General features: G+C 39.2%; 1 protein-coding gene across 3 annotated transcripts in view; it reads left to right on the forward strand.

The window, feature by feature from the left end:
- The window catches only part of TMEM245 (transmembrane protein 245), a 60,184-nt gene that overhangs the window by 15,621 nt on the left and 22,494 nt on the right, over positions 1–22,069 (forward strand). The window contains exons 6-11 of one of the 3 annotated variants that reach the window (XM_088525994.1): positions 2,676–2,845; positions 7,108–7,131; positions 13,214–13,318; positions 14,531–14,613; positions 16,348–16,438; positions 16,977–17,075. In XM_088525994.1, coding sequence (XP_088382120.1) covers positions 2,676–2,845; positions 7,108–7,131; positions 13,214–13,318; positions 14,531–14,613; positions 16,348–16,438; positions 16,977–17,075 — 572 coding nt within the window. The remainder of the gene's footprint in view (positions 1–2,675; positions 2,846–7,107; positions 7,132–13,213; positions 13,319–14,530; positions 14,614–16,347; positions 16,439–16,976; positions 17,076–22,069) is intronic. The other 2 variants (XM_088526001.1, XM_088526005.1) reach the window with 2 other exon arrangements.

Raw genomic sequence — 22,069 nt, forward strand, 5'->3', positions numbered from 1 at the left:
TGTTATTATGAAAGGGCTCATTAGTGGACAATAGTGTCATAAAGCAAAGGTTTCCTTGCAGTTTTTCAAGTCTAAGACTAATAAATCTAAACACACTAGAGATATTATAGAAAATGCTTCTAGAACATAAAAGGATAAAAAAAAAGGAGAAATCAGCCCTCTTCAATTTAAGATTTTTTTTGGAGTTTCTTGTGGTAGACATGACTTTAATATGAAGTAGCATTTAGATTATTGTAAAAAAATACCTTACTACCATTAATACTTTTGTCTTCCACTTCAGTAGAATGAGATACTCTTCAAAAATTGTTTAATGTAGAGGATGGAGAATAGTACTTCCATAAAGTGAAAAGGGACAGAAGTGAAGAACTTCTCAGCTTTTATGTGCTTTATTTATTTATTTTAAATTCTGCCTTGTCTTCAGATCATTTCCTGCTTCTGGCAGATGTTTGGATTTTCTTTTGCATTGTCTCTATTCTTCTGTTCATATCTTTCTTATAGCTCCTCTTTGGTTTTCTTACTTTTATTTTAACCTATCATAATGACAGCTGTAAAAGCTCTTGCTATTATCTTTGCAGTGATGGTACGCCAAGTTATTTCAGAGCAGATTATTTAAATAACAGAAGGTTATAATGCCGTTTCATTTATGTTTGCTTCTTGCAAAATGAAAAATTGCTCTGTTTTGATGAGCATCAGTTCATGCATTTGCTGTCATCACTTTCCATCATGCAGAGCTTCACCTGCAGGTTAAATACTGGCTCTCCGACTGTTTCCTGTATGTTAGGCAATCATAATTAGATTATTAAAGTATTCTTATATTTTTTAAGGGCATAATTCCTATTTACCACGTGGTGGTGCCAAAGATAGGTAAACCAAGTTTCAGCAAACTTTGAGTGCTCAACAGACAAGAACATGAGCTGTTGCAGAAGGGGCTTAGAGATAACAGGCTTGTGTTGAACATCAATAAATGCACTGTGGATATTAAGAGTTGACCTTTTGAGCTGTGTGGAACCCTTTCTATATCCATAGATGTGAACGTGGGGATATGGGAGGGTTGTTGTGCTGGTGCTGTGTAGCAAGAAGTAATGCAGCTAGTTTGGAGAATACTCCTGTGTAATAAAAAAAAAAAAAAAAAAAGCTTCATTAAAAGCATGCTTGAACTTAATTAGGCATTCAGTTGCACAAATGATCTTTCCACAAAATGTTATTTTAGTATGTAAGTAGAATTTTAACCTTGTCTGTAACTATTGATCCACATGTGGCAATTTTACTGAACTCTTGTTTAAAAAAAAAAAAAAAACTGATGGAAGAAATGATCCAAGTATGATTCTCTTGCTAATTACTTCATTTTCATTTCGAGTAATATGTTTCAGTATCTGGGAATGAGAAGCTGTTTGGTTTAGAGGTTTGTAAATCAATTGTTTATATGAACTGAGTCATATGAGACCTTTGGGTTTGTTACTGCTAAACACAAAAATCAAAGAATATCAGCATAAAGGGTCACATAATTATGTTTTCTTATGTGGTATGTTTTCATCAGTATCCCCCTAAAATCATCAGTAATACAAATCTTTATTTGTAGTGTGAGTTTTGATGTTATACTTGTAGTTTTAGTGGTTTTGGAAGAGTAACTGCTTTGGGGGGAGGGTTAAGTTTGTGGGTTTTTTTTTTTCAGTGATAAATCTAAGTAACTTAAGTGATATAACACGCTGTTAAATAAAAAGGAATATGGCAGACTTTTCATGACAATTAGGAAGCCTTCAAAGGAAAGTTTTGTGATTCATCCTATTTTCTTACGTATTTTAATGCTTCAAGTTCTGACTATATTCATAGTAAGGGAAAGAGTGGAAATTATGGAAATTTAACCTTAAGTGTTATCCAAAAGCCTCTGGGCTATATTTCATATAGACATGATATTTTATTTCTATAATTGTAATACTATATTGTTTTAGTGTTGTTAAGAGCTCTTTCATAGAATCATAGAATGCTTAAAGTTGGAAGGGACCTCTAGAGATCATCTAGTCCAACCCCCCTGCACATGCAGGGTCACCTAGAGCACGTGGCACAGGACTGCGTCCAAGCGGGTTTTGAAGATCTCCAGAGAAGGAGACTCTTTTTTTCTGATGCTTTCCATGGTCATGTCCAAGCTAAGATAAAACTGGTGTCAATATATATATATATATTTTTTAGACACTTACATAAGTAGTTGAACTTTAATTGTGTGTGCTTACCTTTCTAATGCAAATGTCACATGCATGATCTGCTGTCAGTCCTTAAAGGAAAGATATAGCTTTTAGGATATGGAAGACCTAACACTTAAGAGTTAGGCCAGAAAAGTTTGTTTTGTGTTCGAGATACTTGTAAGTTCTGTGTCTGTGTGTAGTCTTGTGGCAAATTATGGGCAAGCATGTGATAACACCCACAGGAGCCTTGCTGAAGTCAGGCAGTTGTATAGTCATGCAATATGCAGACACTTCTGGTACATTTTAAATTTCTAGTTGGTAACCGTGTTTGTAAAGTGAATGAGGAGGTTAGTACTAAAACTACTTTCAAAATTTGAAAATGATTTTGATGCAAAATATATATATATTTTTAATAGGTCTTTCAGACCAGTGTGCTGTTATACTATGCTGAAATCTCCAGTACATTCTTTCTTTCTTTCTTTCTTTTTTTTATAGTTTGGGCACTTAAGAAACTTGTGGTCCATTTTGGAGTTTTGAACTTCATGGCAAACCGTTGCAGTAGTTGGTGGCAACTTGTGGAAAAGTTTGTGATGGAGCGTCAGGAAGCTCTTGCACCACGGCCTATTAGAGGACTCGGGAGAGTTATGCTAAAACTTGACAGTAAGGTATTCCTAATTATTTTCTTTATCAATGCGAAAGTTAATTTTTTGTTAGCTGTGTTTTGAAATGCTTTTACTCTAAAATAAGTGTCTGTCACTAATGGACCTGTCCCTCATGTAGAAGTATCTGTCTTACGGTGTATTTTTATACCATCTCTCTTTTGTCGGTATTCACACTGAAGTAAACATTTAAACTGTTACATAATTATGTGCAAAGCTTGACAAGTCACTTTTTAAAAGTTAGGTTGGCTTCAGAAGATTGCTTATCTGGTTATGGGAAACTTTGTATAGTTCAACTACCTTATCTGATTACAAAGATACGGAAGTTAAACCTAATTGTCTGGAATATGAAGGGTGAAATGTTCCTACTTCCATTGTGTAAACTTAATAAAAAGCAATCGGTTTCATTCTGCAAGTCGGGCTTGAGCTAGTTCAACCGTTTTTGTTTAGACTGTATGGAAATAGTTGTTGAACACGGTGGCTTAGTGGTACAGAAGGCATCTTCTGGTTTCTCTGTTTAAAAAGAAGTGTGAGGTAAGATATTTGGGAAGATCTGATACAGAAAAAGGCCTTGTTTGCTCTTCCCCTGTTCCCACTACTTGCATTCTACCCATGCATTATAAACAGTTGCGAACTCCTGTTAATTTTCACTTAACCTGATAGATTATTTTATTTATAATAGTTTTGTCAGTGTACAAAAATATATTGTAATTGTGCTGTCGGAGTATTCTTTACTTAGCAAAAAAACTATTAGCCTGGAGTTCCCATAACTTTGAGCTTGAACCCTATATTTGTTAGAGCATTAGCACTTGGTTAAATTTGTGTGCAAGTTACAGTTCTGACTTCCAGGAGAAGGAAGACCTGAAGAACAGATCCTATGAAGAGTAAATGGATGTCCCAAAAAGCGGGGGGGGGCTCAAAAAAAAAAAGCATTAAAATGTTATCGGAAATAAGTGACAGTTTTGCACAATTCCTTGTAGAGGAATTTGAAAAAGGAAAACTTCTCAATGTATAGTTATAAATAATTTGAAGGGGTCATCTAAAGATAGTGGAGAAGGCTAACATGTCAGAGGAGCTTACAGCAGATAAATCCTGTTAACAAAAAGCTTTTATATAGGGAGTAAGAGGAATCTTTAGGCATGATATTGTAAGAGTTTGAGTTGCCAAGTGTAGTATCTTCACATAGTATCCTTCCCAAGCCTACTGAGTCCTTTTTCATTGAAGAAGTTGAAGTTTTGTGCTTTTGTGCACCAGTGAGCTTTAGGGTATTTGAAGTCAGTGTCACTATCTGTTTTTAAAGGAGACAGCAAAATAATCCAGAGGGGCAGCAAGACCTGGGCTTTAGTTAGTTGATGCTATTCCCCAGCACGAGATCTTTGCCGTAACGACATCCACCGTTAGCTGGTGCGATTGTTACAGGAATTGGCTGATCAGCTGGGGAACAGAAAGGAGCAGTTAGCACAACTAAATGGAGCACACTGCTTGTCCCAGAAAAAAAAAAAAACAGAAATGAAATAAAATTTTAAAATTGCTATAGTATTACTTCACCCTGAGTATACAGGGGCTGCTCAGCCTTGCAAGGAGTTGAGAGCTGGCAGCTCTACACCCTGAAAGCACAGGGGACTCTGTCACGCGAGGAGTCACCTTAGCCCAGGGTCCAAGGTTAGGGGGATACTTGTGTTGAGAGGTTTTTCTCTCCCGAGAGCGGTGTGGGAGGAGGGAAACATATTGCAATAGTGGAGGTTGGGTGGTTGTTGTTGTTTTTAAAAGCATGCTAGTGTAGATGGTCAGGAACTGTGGACTTAAACTATGAAACTATAAACTTGAAGCTATGAAACATGTACTTGCATGCAGGTGTTTGAGATTTACAGAACATGTCTCTTCTATAAAAGCAGCAAAAAAAACTTCATCTTTCTCATAGTCATCAGCTTCTGGTTGTCTCCTTGGTAATGAGAACAAATACCAACTAAAGAGGGATTCTGGTCAAGAGGAGTGAAAAGCAGCATGTACTTTCTTATTTTCTTTAAAACAATGGTTCAGGTTGGCCCCTATGTGCAGGCCTGGTTTAAATATGGACTGTAAATACAGGACTGTCATCATATTCACCCATGTCTGACTGCGCTGTTGGCCCTTGGAGCTTACAAGCAGAGCAATTCAGGAAGGGGAGACTTCTTGAATGAAGATGTTGGGAAAGGGTTCCTCCTTCCACCCAAGTAGTCAGCGTAAAACCTAGTATTGTGCATATTCTTACCAGCACTCCAAAACTAATAACTTGTTTTACTCCTCCTTTTTGACAAGTTTTTGTTGTCTTATAACATAGGGAGCTTAGTCTAATTAGAGTTTGCTCAGTAGGTCAAGAGCATAACCAGCCGTATGAGTCCAGGCACTAGTTTTTAATTAGTTAGATTTGTGCTTGTTATCCCAAGCTAGATGGTAGACTTGAGCAAATTACATATTTATCTTCCTTCTGAATACAGCATACTAGACTTTTATATATGGAGAACTGGGTAAAATTTAGGTTTGGTCCTTCTGGTGCCAAGATTAGTGTATAATTAAAGAATTCATGGAAAACAAGCAGAATCTGTACTGGTGCATTTGTTATCCTAGGGAATACTGCCATAGACATGTAAAATCTTGTATAAGTAGTTTTCCAAATACAGTGCAACTTCCAACATACTGGAAAAGTGGCTGTGACCTAAACATTTGAATTAAGCCATAGCCTATTTTTAAACATAGATTGATTGTATTTATAGAATCATCTTAATCACCTTGATTTTAGTTTTTGATATGTAGTGCTATTTCCTATAGTGCTATAGTGCTGTTTTCCCTCACTTAATTCCAAGATGCTGAAATTACATAACACCAAAATAATTTCCTTTCACAGCCGTAGTGGTAGCCCAGGTTAGAATTGCAGCTTTAACTTCTGTTGTTGTAGCTACTGAGTGGAGAAATAGGCATGAGATCTACTTTATTTTGCAAAATAAACATAATGTAGATTTTAATACTAATTTATGCAAAAAATCAGATGAAAGGCAAAGATATGTTGAGTGTGTAAGCGACTTTTTTTTTTTTACTCTTAAATTATTTTTAGGAGAAGATGTAAAAAATAGAAACATACACAGTGTCACTTGTGGCTTTTGAAGCTTTGCCATTGCTTTTCACTACTGTTTTTTCTGTGGCCACACAAGCATATAGAAAAACTGTATGTGAGATGCGTTTCATTTTCAACTTCCTGATGTTCATGTTTCTGTGTAAACCTGCTTCTTGCTTCTGATACTGACCTTTTTGTTTTTGTTACTTTGTCAAGTTCTTGGGTTTTGTTCAGTAGGAGCCAATATGAGTTGTAGTCGTTGGTGAAAACCTTAGACATAATTAAGAGTTTAATGATCCTTACCTTAGCTTAAGGGGGAACAAACTTCAGTTAATTGATCTTAACCTCTAAAACAAAAAAATATTAATAACTTATTTTAAACAAAAAATATTAATAACTGTTATTTTCAGTGTTGTAGTCACGCTGCTAACTGAGCAGGCTGAAATTAGAGTATAACCATACAAAAAATTGGCTTTCAAATGGCTGTAGTTGAGTAGCTTGGAGTAAAGAAAATAATTGTACTATAACAGGAAATAATTTTCCATTGAGAAGTGCACAGAACCATCTGGACAGCTGACAGAAACCTATGCATAACAATTCTTTTATTTGCAATCAGCTGGTGCATATTTATCATGCTTAATTATATATTTGGAATCTCTTCTCATAATATGTCATTGAATGTGAATAGGACACCAAAAACATGATTTGTTTAAAAGTAATGTAATAAGGGCGTTAGAAATATAAGTGAAGCTGCCTGAATGCCAGCAATAAACAAGTATCTCATATTGACTCTGGGTATTTCAGTAATGTGCCCTTCTCAAAGTACTCTTACAAATACTGCTATGAAATGTGAAATACTATCTCAGTATAATTAAACCAAAATTGTCTGAGCCACGCTGGTATCTCTGTTAATAATATCAAAGTTCTTATCTATTATTTCCCTTTTTTTCAAAAAGTGTGTGTTAATAGAGAAATCTAGATTTTTGCGTTAGAAGTTGATGTAATCTTGCTATTGTAATTTATTTTTGAGTCTGGAACAATTTCATTTTCACTCTGTGGATGACTTTACCTGTGTTTCATTGCATTTTTTTCCCTTCTATTACTGCATTCTTCAATAATTTTCCACTGTGTTCTTGTCTCTTCCCCTCTTCTTCCATCTTCCCCTGCCACTGACAAGCTGTGGCACTGGCTTAATAAGAAGGTAAATAAATGGACAAATTGTGGTTCCAACTAATGGATTCTGCGGGGATTTTTTGCAGCATGGGCACTCCTTAACTGCCTTGCTTCTTAGCTTTCTCTCCCAAGTGTCTCTTTGCTAGCTCTTCATATAAGCTACTGAAGGTCATATAACTTCACCCGAACTGTTGTCTTTTACTAAAATAAGTGCAAAATTAAATGTTCTGTACAGAATACTGCATTAGTCTTTCAAGTGTTAGATTTAGTAGCTGAAGTAGTATATTTGAGATAGGTTGATCTTTTACCTGTTCCCTACTTGCATGCCTAACACCAAGCTGGTCTTCTGTCTGACTAGAGAGCTGTTCCCTGCTCAGGGAAACGCTCTATTCCTTAAATTACCAGGGAAGAGGTGAGGATCAGGACCTGCAGTGCAATTGTAAAGCTGGGAGCCTCAGTGCCTGCAGTGCTTTAGTCACTGCAATTAATCTTTTAGCCTTGGTAGTGCCAAACTAGCTCTTAAGTGTGCAGTATAGCGTGAGGGAAACAAGAATGCCCATAGTGACAGAAATGCGCAATGTAAAGACAGGGAAAGGGAAATAAGGAAATTGAGGACTAGTTAATAATAAAGCATGTATTATAAAGCAGGCGTATTTAAAGCATTTTTCTGTTTTGTGGTTTTTAAATGCATACCATGTACATGGGGCTTACTCAACTTGATCAACGTGGTTCATCTAAGTCCATTGGTGCTAAGGAAATTGTTACTTTTGGGAGCAGCCCATGTTTGGCCACACGGGGGACTGAAATCTCTCTGAACAGCTCTTCAAGTGCAGCGAGACAGTAAGATGTGTGTTGGTCAGGAGCAGTTGCAGAGAAGCCCAGAGCTGGAGAAGGATGATGCCTGTAGAACACGATCCCTTCTGCAGGACCTCCCCTTTCCTTCTTGGGTGCTAATTTCTGTTGGCTTCATTCAGGCAGTGGAGAACACTGGCTCTCTAAAAGGTTCTTTGAAGTGGTTTAATTAGGGTGTGTAGGTGGGGTCTGCTCTGGATGAGGGGTGAAGAATAATGTTCCAAGTGGTGAGTAGGCTGAATAGTTGAAATTATTTTTGAGAGTTTGATCTTCACTGTTTGATCTGAGAGCTCACAGTATGTAGGGGGAATGCTCTTCATGAACAAGAGAGTAGAGTTGCTTGTTTTTTATTTCAGAGTAATGGTTGTTCAGTAAGAGGGCAAGTTTTTATAGTTCTCTTGCCCTTGAATGTAATTTGGTTGTTTTAAGTTTAATTTTGACTTCTGGGCTTTGAAATGTTTGTGCAATGATACACGAGCAAAAACTATTAATGTGCACAACCCCAACTTTTCATAAACATGTTGCATGTCTGTTAGGGCAGCTTAAGTGAGGTGCGGTGTTCTGAGAGTCATGTGTGGGCTGAGTCTCAGCTACATTCTTTTTTCCCCTTGTTTCTGAATTTGTTGTTTGCGTGTTTGTGAGTTCATTTTGGTGGGTCTCATTTTCCTTAATATTGATGCATTATAAAAATAACTGCCCCTTAATCCCTTTGAAATCTGACTGCTTTATTTTAGCTTGGAACTTTACATTATTTGGCCTAAATCTGTAGGTATAACTTCTTAAAAGTCCATGTATTACTTAGCTGCACAGAAAGAGATCCCAAAAGACTATGAAATGTTGCATACAGTGCAGACAGACTGTGCGTGATGAACAAGTAGCAATAACATTATCAAGATCAAAATCTGAAGCAAAAAATTACTCTGTAAACTAGATCAGGTCCTTGAGGGGAGGAGGCGTATATGTATATATGTGTGTATATGTATAAATATATGTGTGTGTGTGTGTACATATATGAATTCTACCTTAAGAGGTACATTGAAACGTGAGGATTGTCCCTCAGAGCACAAGTTATAGTTAGAAGTTTGCTGCTGTTTGGTACTTACATGCCTTCAAAAAGGCAAAAGAGAACTTGTGAGAAAACTAGCATAAATTTGGGATGATGAACTGAGAACCTGGAAATACAACAGCTAGGCATGGCCGAGTTTGGAGTGTTGGTTATTTGTGGCTGCTAGTGTGAGACCTTACCTTTTATCCTCTTGTTTTTCAGAGCTTTAATCAAAAGCTGCATTACTCTTGCTTGCTTTAAAAGAAGGAGTATAGAAATCACCTGCTTAACCTGGCTTCTGTAGACCAAAGCTTAGAATAGGTTCACTTGGGCTGGTGTGATTTGTGTTTTATGACCTTGTCCGTGGCAGGAGTCCTTAGAAATAATTTCTAAATGCTGTTGCCAGCGCAAGGTACTGCAAGGGGCCTCTGAGCTCTGTTAGATGCTCCTGCCTTTTTTCCAGCTTGGTTCCTTAACTGACTCATTTCAGTGTAACCCTGTGATGTGTCTTGGTTGCAGGCTTCTCCTTATTCTTGTCAGATGACGTTCATAAGATGATATCCTCAAATATTAGCTAAAGGAAAAACATTAACAAATCTAATACATAAAAAGAAATGGAAAAATTAAATACTGAGAATTAAAGATAATCTTTGGTAGTTTCATGCCCAATTAGGAATGAAATGGGTATGGTGGTGTGCTTTAGGATTAATGCAGTATATAGAGTATGCTTAAGTTGTTAGTGGCTGGCTATGCAGGGTAAGGATGTTAAAATAGGCATTCATAAATAGTGTGTGGTACTATATAACTTGATGAATCTCTAGACAGGATATTTCTCAATAGTTAAGTGTGAGCTGTGGTTTTTATTACAGTTCGTGGTAATACAGATGTTGATACTGACATTGTAGGTTGAATGCTGGAAGCTACTGAGAGAAGCACAGAGTTCAGTTCAGTTGAAAAACATTTTCCACCCTGAGCTAAATTAAAAAAAAAAAAAAAAAACTATTTGATATCCTTTTTTTCAAAACTATGATAATCAAGGATTTTTTTTTCCCCCTCTGGACAGTCTTATCCCTACTCAGCAACATTTCAATTTGGTTTTACGAGTGTGACCTTCTGTAGCTTAGGAGCGTGGCTTGCCTTTACCATCGCATTGTTTTGGATGTTGTGGCAGCGTCAGCTTCTTGATGTTGACTAACGGTTAGTTTAGAAGCTTGGATCCGAGTTTACAACTCGACAATCTCTGCCTGATGCGCAGTGTTTAGTCAGCGTCTCTTTGCCTTTGTGTGCATGCCCAGGGTTCACGAGCAGGGTCTGACAGGGCTGGGGTAACAAGTCTGGACCTGAGTCAGTGGTAAGTACGAACCCGCAGGGGTTGAACTCTGGCTTATGTGCAGGGACTTAGCACCTCTGCTTGCTTAGCCTGAGTGTCCCAGAGTGAGCACTGGCCTGATGTAGTGCAGGCAGGCATAGAGGAAGGAGCAGGGGCTTAATAGCAAACAAATGGGAAGAGAGGGAATAAATGTAGTTGTAAATGAATGCTGTGCTTCTGCTTTTACTTCTGCAATGTGCAGTGCAGGTGAGCCCTTTCCTCGGGTTTGTCCGTATGAGCAGTGTAACCTGGGTTTGGGGTGAGGGAGGGCGCGGATACACTCGCTGTCTGGAGGCCTGCCTGCCAGAGTTGGCTTCGGCCCTGGTTTACTCTGTTACTAGCTGCCCAACTGAATAAGCAGCAAGTGGCCTTGCATGGCTGAGGCTGCTGCCTGCACTTGTGCAACGTCACCGCTGCTGGTCCCATGTTAAAGGTAATATGGGCTTTTCCGGTGCCCCAGCCCTGCTTCAGCGGCTCTGTTGTCATGCTTTGACCCACAGCAAAGAGCACCCAAAAGATCCCTGCTGGTCGTACTCCAGTTCAGTGATCCTCCTACCAGTTCAGAGTCCTCATTCCTGACCTTTTGGATCTTGATCATCCTCCAGTAACTGCTACAAGTGTGGAACCCCCGAGCAGCCCCCTTCCACTGCACTGAGACTCCGTCCCTGGGAGACCCCTCACACCCTTAGAGAGAGTGGCGGTTTGGGAGATCTCTCTCATAGTACTTGCAGTTTCTTGGGTTCAGTGATGCTGTTCCAGGAGCTATATTTAAGACTTAATAGCAAGTTTTTTCATCCCCACTGGAGGAAATAGGAGTAGGTTTGGATTTTCTCTGATACTCTAGAGCTTTCTCTGAACCTCAAACTATAAGGTACAGCTTTTCTTAACTAAGAAGTGATCAGGGCAGCTTTTTTTTTAAAAAAAAAATTTTTTTCAATAGCTTTGTTTTGAAACATACCGTAAATTTCCCTCCTCTGTCTTTCAGGTTTTAGTGACTTGACTCTTTTTTTGTGGCCTCTTAAACAGAGTCTTATATTTCTTATTTCTCTTGCTTAACCCTTGGATAAAAGTGAAGTTTGGAAGGGCACAGCAAATTCTGTTTTCAGTCTTGTTCCCTAGAAGGCAACAGCCCTAAGTACGGAGTAGTTGGAATATTTTAGAAAGCTCATATACAGGTAGAGACAACTGATCTTTCCCTAGCACCAGCAAGGTATTTCTGGCTGAAAGATTTCAGCAATAGTGAAAAATGTTAATAATGTCTGAGATAATGATGTTTTGCAGGTTCACTGAAATTCTTTTTAACAGGTCACAATATAGTGCAGATTTTGTTACAGAAAGTTGCAGGCTCATCATTGCTTCTTTTAAAAGGATTTTTTTTTTTTCTCTTTTCCCTTTCTGGTTTCTTCACCGTTCTGAACAATGGTTCTAAAACACAGAGTATCATCCTAGTGATAGTTTAAACAAGGAGTTGAATGTAAAAGAATTCCAAATTGAGAGCAGAGGGGATGGTAGTATGCATTAAAAGCTCAGGTGATATGGGGATAAGTACAAAAAAAAACCCCAAAACAAACAAACAAACAAAAACCTCTTAGCATTTGTTTCAATAAGAGATGCTACTCAGCTTTAAGCAATTTGATCATCGCACAGGAGTCCTAGTGTTGTTTCCGTGGCTAGTTTTGCACCTAGACATAGGGCAAATAAGAACTAATGTATAGCACCAGCAATTGCTGTAGTAGTTTTGTAAGAGCTCTAACTAGAAAGTGATTAACCTAATCTCTAAATATCAATATATAACCATATTTATCTGGAAAAAATTTATTCTCCTGCACTTTGACCTTAGCTGTCCTTTATATTTTTACATTTTTATTACTGCTGTTGTTTTTTTCTTCAGTAATGCTAACTGAAATAAAAATAGCTTTGGTTTTCAAACCATAGCTGCTAGAAAAATACTTTTGCTTGTACTTGCATGGGCTTTCACAGTTCTCTGTGTAAACAGACAATTTGTGTACGAGATGAAGCTCAGCTTGTTCTGTGCTGGAGAGCTCTCTGCACAGTCACGTGGCCAAGCAGGTTTAATGTTTTCCATAGCATCAGCCTCACTTCTCTGATCTTCAGTGAAGTCCACTGAAGTTTGTGGACATGTAGAGAGCAGACCCTTCCACAGACAACAGAACAGCCTGTGTGCTTGCTTCTTGCATCAGTAGCTTTAGCTCACTCACATGTAATAGTGGGAAGCTTCTCATGGGTCAAAGTAGATGGAAATATTCAGTGCTGAGCAAGTGACCTGATGTTTCGTAGCGTAGAAAACAGGCTCCTTCAAGTTGGAAGGGGATGAGCAGCTTTAAAACTTGTTACCTGCAGAAATGCATCGTTAGTGATTTAGATGGCTGCTGGCTTCTCAAATTTGAAGGTTGTGGCTATAATTCACAGTGCACCTGGATGATTTTGCAGTTCGGTGCAGGTAGTATTTGTAACTTTTAAAGCTGCTTAAGGAAAAGAGTCAATGACAAAAAATCTGGGTTTGTGCTTAAGATAAGTGCCAGCTTTTTCAGATCTCTTCAGTAAAAGCTGAATTATTGCTTGCTTTGCAGAGAGCTTGCCATGTCTTGTGGTAATGTGTAAATGTTGTTTGCAAAATCACGTCATACCATGACCTTCATCCTGCTAACATCGCCTGTTAATTGTTCATCTCGAAGCTTGGGCATAAATGCTGTTTAATTAGAGTCTGTGTTTTGCAGTCGAGTTGTAAATAAAGATAATAGTACTGTCAAATAGCATATAGTATTGCTTTAGTTAAAGGTTAATTTATATGCCATGACTTCTTTTTTTCTTTTCTCTGCACAGATGCTCATATGGTTGGAGAAAATGCTAGATAAAATAATTAGCATTTTCATAATATTTTTGCTAGTCATAGGAACCCTTCTGCTAGCCCTGCTGCTTACTGCAAAGGTACAGTGTTCTAAGAAATGTAATTATAGAACTCACTTTAAAAGTTGAATGAAAGTTACTGACATTTGTGTAAAATGGTGTGATTTAAGGAGTATCTTGAAGTGTGTAGCAAGTGAATGCTCTGCAGTTGAACTTGTTACCCCAAGTGCTTATTCTCATTCTTCATGTTTATCTGTGTGTGTATAAATATGTATATGACAAAACAAATATATAGACATTTGGAAATAGAGAATAAATTTATTCTAGTAGTATAGTGAATGTATATGTTGTAATAATAGATTTGTAATGTGTCCTATTTATTTTCAATGATAAAACTACTTTTTTTTCTTTTTAATTTAACTTGCATCAGCAACATATATATGCGAAATGCTTAAGGTGCACGTGTCTGTTTTGTGTAATTGCCCCTAATAACCTCATGGGTATCACGTTTTAAGTTTAAATATTCTGATATTCATGATTGGACTTGGTCTTTGGCACTGGTGGCTTTGTGGTTGGGGTTTTTTCTTGCTCACCAGAAGAGGTCGCTCCTGTCATGCTTTATTTATGTATTATTTTAGAACTGTGTTCCAAGTTGCAACAGTTGGTGGCAACTGAATGTTTTGCTCTAGTGCAGTTACAGAACAAAAACCAGATGGGCTCTGATATCAGTCTCCTTCGTCCAAATTGTAGGCTTAAAGAATGTTGGGTTTTTAAAAATGAAACCGTATGAGAAGTATAAACATTCCTACCTAAAGCTTCCCTGTATCTACCAAGGGAATATTAAGATATTTATCAATGGCCTTTTATCTCTCTCATTGAGGAACTGGTTTGGTAAGGCATTTTGTAGCACAATTGATCATGTTAGAGCTGAGCAATCATTAATTTTCATGTTTATTTCATCTGTGGCTCAAAATATATTTGAAACTTAAAATTTTAGCACTTGTCCTGACAGCACAGCTGTATTGTTCAAATCTTTTCCACAGATAAGCTATAAATTACCATTTATTATTGCTTGTGACATGGTGCATGACCAAAACTGCCAGGAGGCTGATGGTTGTATCGACTGCTTTTCCAAGCTAGTGGTGCCTCATTTGTCATAGGGGGTTATCTGTGTTTAAGAGTTATTCCTTACAGTTTTGCAGCTGGCCCCCCACCCCAAAATGGAGCTCTTTCTGAATGTAGGAGATATTCTAGTTGGCATTACATAACATTTCTCCTCTCTGTTCAATCTAGGTACATCAAGAGAGTGTTCACATGATTCAAGTCACTAGCAGCTTGATCAATGAGACGGTAGCCAGTCACCCAGAATGGGCAAAGTAAGAATGCTGAAGTTAAGTGAATGTTACAGAGTGAACAAACAGGCTTCCGGGTGCTCTTGTGCATAGTTTTCAATTTAAAAAGTGTTACATGTGAACAAAAATGAGGATGACTGTTAGGGGCAGGTGTAAAAGCTGAACTCTGAGGCAGCAGCAGTGTGTTTGCATTGCTCTAGGGATGTGTCGTGTGTTTCATCCAAGGACTGTTAAAATGTAGAGAGCTGCCTGCAGAGTGTCTTGGAGGGAACAGCAGTAGTTGAAGAAAACCCTTTTGAAGGGGTCTGGAAAAGAGTTGAAGGTGGAAAGAATGGTGGGATGGGTCGGGTCGTTTTGTGCGAATCATTTGGGAAAGGCTGTTCATGGATCATGTAGGCAGTGAGAAGTTTGTAGATGAGCATGTGTGACAGATGAAAGCAAACAGCAAGGCATTAAGGGATGAGAGAAATAAAGGAACGTGTTGAATTTCTGAGGGCGTCCTGGTAGGCAAAGGACTGCCCACGTGAATAGCAGGGGGGAAGACATGAGACTGGAGGGTGTGCTTTGGGAGGAGGGGTGTTCAGGTTGGCTTTTCTTCTGTTTCAGCTAAGTAGGCAGTGAGTGAAGGTGGGGTGCATGCACTTGCCTGGAAAAACATACCATCTCTTGGAGAAGAATTGTCAAGGGTACTTTTTAAACAAAAGTAATGATGGTTTAATAAAATTGCGTGAAAGTGCATGTCCTAATATAAGAGCAGGGGAGATTTTCAAAAATAGGCCTAAAATAATACAGTTAACTGCCAGAACAAGATGTGCTTTAACAATACTTAAGTAATCACATTAAATGTTTTCTCTTCTATTGATTGTATTTGTTTAATGCTTTATGGCATCTCTTCTGTGGTTCAACCTTTCTATTTTGCTGTCAGATGGAACTAAATACTAATGAAAATTGAAGTTTCACTCTTAGAGGAGTTTATGCACACAACAAAAGTATTGGAGAACTGCTCAAATAACGAGCAGAATGTTAGCTAAAGCATTTGCCTTCGAATTAGCAGAACCTAAGTGTTTACCTAAGTGTTTGCCTTCAAACATGAAGTATCCAAACTACTTACTTCTAAAGGAGAGTATCCCTCTTGACTCCAAACATAGCATAAGCCAAAGCTTTCAGTCACTTGTCAAATCCACCAAGATGTTGGAATTATGGTGTAAAACACGTACAGAGTTATATGACAGAAAAGCTTACCTTTTGTTGTTCCATCAGATGAATGATGGCAGCAGTTTTGGCTCCCAGGTAATTTCTCATTTATGAAGGGCTGCATCATTGCAGCATGTCTCACTGAATAAAGAGTGCTTCATATTTTCCAAAAAAACTAGGCAGCAAGAAAAGATTTGAGAAGACTCTAATGTGAGTAACACATCTATACAGAGAGATGTGATAGATAACACATCTATACAGATAGAGGGCCGAGATCTCTTTATGGAAAAAAGTTGAGTTTGATAACAATTTAAGGTTTCAGAAGCCTTAGTGAAGTGCATTGTTAATGTAATGACGTGTCCTAGATTCAATTGTACTTTGTTTGAAAAGTCTGCCCTTTGACAAGCAGAAGGAGATATTCTAGTTATTGTATGCTTATATGCACTGAACCATAACCATGTGGGTTGTTTCAAAATGTTAATTTGCAATGTGTTTTAGGCATAATGAAAAAGTTAAAATAGGTAGCAGATAACTTTGTTTTCCTTCTTTAAAAAACAAAAACAGCTGGCTCCCGGAAGCCCAGGTTATTCAGAAGGCCCTCAATTCAGCTGCTAATAATGTATATCAATATGGCCGAGAATGGATTACACATAAGGTAAGAGTGAAAAATAAAACTTGTTTGTTTTAGTAGTTTTGTTTCTCTATTTTGTTATAATGAGATGTATCTCTGGTTTTTGTGTGGTTAAATGTTGTGCCAACAGATCTATTCTTTCTAGTCTCTAGTTCATGTGTGAAGGAAGGGAAGATTTGGGAATGATTTTAATAGTCTTTCTGCTTATTTTTAAGATCTAAAAAATCTGTTATTTTAATGAGACAGGTAGTGGAAAAAGAGAGCAAATAGAGGAGTGTTTTTTTATTATTCCATATGGTTTTAGTTGTTCATGTGGTTTAGTTGTTACGTTTTTTTCCTTCTACCAGTTTTCTATTCTTCTGTGGACCCTATATTGTAGATTATAGAAAGTAAAATCTGTAAGTTGTGAACCATAAGATCTGAAGTGTCTGTTGCCTGTTAATACATGGGCTTGTTCTTAATTCCATTTTAAGCCAAGTCTTTAAGGACACTCTTATGTGAATCATCGGGCTTTGAGTTCATCTTTGAATACTGTGTAGTAAAAGATTTCTATGTATTGTAGCTCCATAAGATTTTGGGAGAAAAAGTGAACAACACTGCTGTGATTGAAAAACAAGTGCTAGAGCTCTGGGACAGGCTTTATCATTCTTGGTTTGTGAAGGTGAGTAACATACGGTAACTATCATAGAATCATAGAATGCTTAGGGTTGGAAGGGACCTCTAGAGATCATCTAGTCCAACCCCCCTGCATACGCAGGGTCACCTAGAGCACGTGGCACAGGACTGCGTCCAAGCGGGTTTGGAAGATCTCCAGAGAAGGAGACTCCACAACCTCTCTGGGCAGCCTGTTCCAGTGCTCTGTCACCCTCACTGTTATCATTTATTGATTTGAGATATTTATGATAAATAAACACTTCTGAGAAACAGATTAGCAAAAAACTTGGCATGCCAAGTAAAGGTCATAATAATCCCAAATTGGTCAAAACTTCAAATGTCAGTAGGTCATTATACCGTTCCACTTTGAGTACAGTTATCTTCACTCCTAAGCAGTCTGTGTCTTGAGATAACCACTAAATTTATATTTTGTTCACTTGCTTGGTTTTTCATACTAAGGACTTTCTGTTGAATTTCTGTGCTCTTAAAAGGCTAGGAAAAGGAAGCTAGTATTCTGCATGATTTGTGCAACTTTGGAATGATACTTTAATCCAAAACCAAGAAACTACCCTTTTACAGCTCTCTTGCAAATAGGACCGCCATTATTATAAAGGGTTCTGTACAGTGAATCCCGAAGTTCACACAGTCTGAGCTGTTTGCCTTTTAAAGGAAAAAGCAAACAATTCATTAACTATGGTGTAGCAACAATATCAAAAGCCAAAACTCATACTCTTGAATTATTTCTCTACATACACTATCACTTTTAACACTTTTATTTATATGGTCCTCTTGTAAAGTTGTTATGGATGAGCTCGGGTTTCAGCAATAATTACGCAAAATGAGGTAGCTACGTCAAGCATTTGTTCGGGTGAAAACACCTGACAATGTAACAGTAGCCGAAATAATCGAGCCCGTTGCCCAAGTCCTGGCCCTGCAGCATTTTCCCTTCCTTTTTGCCTGTTTGGCGAGTTGGGTTTAGGTTGGTCTAACTCCAATCCCAGTAAGTCCCCCATTTGCTATAATTTCTCTGTGACAGTCTCAATAAGCTTCCCTTGCTCTGTCATTAATACAGGGATTAGATAAGGGTGCCACAGCCCTGGACACCCTTCTAGCAATCTGTTTTGCATCCCAGGTAACAACGGCTGTTGTGAATAAAGCTCCCGACTTCCCAATTCTACAGCAGTCTTCATGGCCTCTGCCTTAAGCATTTGGCATGCTTGTCATCTTATAGTTACCCAGGAGAAGCTGGATGGGGGCCAATCACCCATCATTGGTGTGGTGGTTAGTGAGAACCTTGGCTACCGCGGTAATAAGACTCTTGCCACTTCCGTCCACTCTTCGTAATGCAGACTGTACATACATGTCATTAGTTAATCACCAAATTTTGTGGCATCCGTCTTATCAAGCATCACCGAGTCTGCTTCCTCCTCCATTAACTGGACTAACCAGGACTGGGGCTTCTCCCCGGGTTGTTGTTTGTATTTGCTCAACAGATTTTTAATATCTTCGGAGGTAAAATCAGTTAGTTCATCCTGTTGCACCACTTGTCCTGGCCCTGGCAGCACAGCTTTCCTTTGTATTACTAGGGCAGCTGACCTTTTTGGTTTGTCTCGCGATTGACCCTTGTTCTCCTGTGTGGGGACTTCCTTGTCTGATTCCCAAATATCCCCATTTCAAGTTTCCAGGTCCCAGTCAGGATCGGTGATAATAGTTTGTGCCCGGCTCCCCTTTTGCCCTGGTTTTCTCCCTCTCCTATTCTTTACCGCTCGTATTGCATACTGTGTTGCCAACTTAGCACATTTCTCCTCCAGGAGCTCCTTCTGGTCATTCATCTCCAGCAGAGCCTGCCTCTGCACCGGGCCGCCTGCACTCTGCTCGGGCTGCCTGTAACTGCTCTTGGAGGAGTTCTCCAAGAGCTCCTGTTCCTCCTTTAGCTGCCCCGCTAGAATCTTACATGCACACAGCAGAGCACCTCCCATCCAGACGGCATGTTCTAGCTGGACCGAGTTCTTAGTACAGTCAGTCTCTACAAACCGACCCCAATACTGTAACACTGCCATGGGGTCCTTCTGTGTCTGTGGTTCTGGAGATACCCGGTGCAGGTTTCCCACTGGTCCCACAGAGTATTCCATGGTTCTGGCCCCCATTCAGGGCGCTCCCTTGGAGGTGCAGCCTCCCTGCGGTTGCCAGTGCTGCCTGCACCTCTCCTGAGAAAGAACCACCGCATGTCACAACAGGTCTTGTATCGGCCCACACGGACGACTGCTGTTCCTATCAACACGCCTTTGCCAACAATCCCAATGACAAAAGCCATCAAGGCACGGTACTGAGAACAATGAATTCTTGTGATTGTTACACAGTACAGGCTACAGATACAAATATCACGGACACGATTTCTATCCAGTGACATGACCTCACCTAGCTGTGCACTCCACTAGTGAGTTCAACTGTTTCAATTGCCAAATCCCATCCTCATTGCCAGTTATGGTACGGATGGACTTGGCATTTGGCAATAATCCCACAAAACGAGGTGGCGTTTATTCAGGTCAAAACACATACAAGAAACAAAGTGTGGATGATTATTACTCACAAGATAATACTTGCTGGCAGGATACTGAGAGCAAACATCCCCTTGAGCTGGCAGATTAGAGGGTTACTGACAGCCTCCTAACTCGGTGGGCATCCCTGCAGAGACAACTTAGGCCTTGGTGAGGGGACTCTCACCCCCTCTCGAGTTGACTACAAGGCTGGTCGAGCAGCCGCCTTCAGCTGCTTTTGGAGGAGGTCGACTGTGAACCTGGCTGAGCAGCTGCCTCTGTGCTCCTTATTGCTCAGCCCAGGAGGGCAAACATCTTCTTTCTCAAGGTCTGGATTCTGTTTTGCACAATAGTTTTATGACCTTACAGATAATAAAAATTTCTGCCTCCTATACAAAAGTATTTCTGATGTTCCAAGGATTTCTTTGTATTGGAAGAAGTAAGAGTTTCAGTATAGCATTGGCAAATACTTTTTTTTTTTTCCTGGCAAGCTAATATTCTGGAAAAACATGTAATTTGGAAAGTGCAGTAGCCCTAAGTGACAAGTCAGACATTTGTCTTCACTGAATTTTTGTTTTCAGCAGTCAAAAAGGTCCTTTAATAAAGATAGTGGCAGTGGACTTTGTTACTCAATAACAGGACAGTGAAGAGGGCAAGTAACAAACTATGGCAGCTAAAGGACAAGCTTGCTTGATAAGTCGAGGGATACTGAAGCAGAAATTTCAGCCTTGAAATTTATTTAAGCCAATCTATTGGTTGTTTTTGGCAGCAAGCAAGCATAAAGGAGGTCAAGAGCCGAAGCAGTTCTGTGAATAATTTCAAAGCTATGCCTTTCTCCATTGACCAAAAATGAAGTGGAGAAAGAGGAAGAGTTGTTAAACGCCGTAGGTCACTGGTGATTAGAGTGCTCCCGAGGAATATGGGAGTGCCGAGGAGGAATTGAAGCTGCCTATGCAGCACACTTTTCTGGCCTTGAGTACTCGAGACTATTTGCTGTTCAATGCCTGATCCAGAAAAGTCCCTGTGTACAGCTATCCTGACAAACCTGTACTAACATACGCTGTTTATCAGATATGCAGTGACACGCTGTATTTGGTCAGCAGGATGTTGTGTTGCTCCATATGTGCTCGAGCACATTGGAGCATGGAGCACAGATTATGCATATGCTAGTGGCAGTACATTTTTTTATTATATTTTTTTTTCCTGCAGTGGTTGTTTGAGGGAACGCTATGGCTTCTGCTCTGTAGGTGCTCTTTTGTTAGAGTAACAGCAGCAGGACAGGGTAACAGTAATGGGGCAGAAAGAGCTGCGGGTACAAACCGATGGTTGCAGCGTGCTCCTGGGGCTGCTTCATACACGCTGGAGACCTTGCTTTGCCATTAGCATGTTAGGGTGCAACTGCTCATCTGCTGGCTGCAAGTAACCGCTCAGGAGTTGCCCTTCTGTCTCACCCTACACCCATTTCGAAATGTCATATATGGGTGCTTGCCACCTGGCTATCTCCTCCTGTAGTATTGCCAGAACTTTGTGTGGACTTTCAGAGGATCTGAAAACTATTAAGCTGGATGTTATTTCAGTGAACAGACCATCTCTACCTTGTCTAATTTACTATCAATATGTTTTTCAAGCTCCAAACTACTTTTGTTGTACAAACATAATAGTTAAACCTCATTTTTGAGGCCTGGATAGCATTGCTCTAATCCAGTTCAGCAGGTGGCTGAAAGAACAAAGAACACTTGATCCTCCTTGAAAACTGTAGAACCAAACTATGAATCAGAGGAGTTGCTAACAACGTGTTACACTAACACTGAGCAGATCGGTAGAGAGCAGATATGTCTTTTGAGATGGTGTAAGAGAGTAATTACCACTGAGTCTGCTTGGGAAGTGACTTTTGCATGACAGAACTTTGCCAATGGAGAGACACTAGTCGTGAGGACTAGCTGTTTTGAATTGCCACTTGTGTTTTCTGTTGTGGATTGTGCTGGAAAAAGTTAAAAGTTGCTAAAAGTAAATTGTGTAGGCATTTCCTGTGTCCTTTCATAAGCAGCAAGATGATTACAATCATCTCAGTGAAGCTATAATGTTAAACAGACAATAATCAATTGTACAATATACAAAGCCAACTATATCACAGAACCACAGAATGTTTGAGGTTGGAAGGGACCTCTAGAGATAATCCAGTCCAACCCTCCCGCTCAAGCAGGGACACGTAGAGCATGTGGCGCAGGGTGGCATCCAGGTGGGTTTGGAAGATCTCCAGATCGCTCTTTACCCTCAATCTACTCTCCGGCTCAGTAGATATTCAGGGGAATACATGGCAAGATCACTTACAGTTTGACTTTGTGTGCCTTCTACATATCAAAATACTGCTTAAGGCAAATGTTATGAATACCTAAAACAATACAAATGTAACTAAAACAAGAAAAAATAAAACAATGGTATTTTGGAGTGGGCCTACATGCTT

The sequence above is a fragment of the Tinamus guttatus genome, unplaced genomic scaffold, assembly GCF_059628265.1.
Source record: "Tinamus guttatus ecotype Peru unplaced genomic scaffold, ASM5962826v1 Tinamus_guttatus_pri_ptg000025l, whole genome shotgun sequence".
Lineage (NCBI taxonomy): Eukaryota > Metazoa > Chordata > Aves > Tinamiformes > Tinamidae > Tinamus > Tinamus guttatus.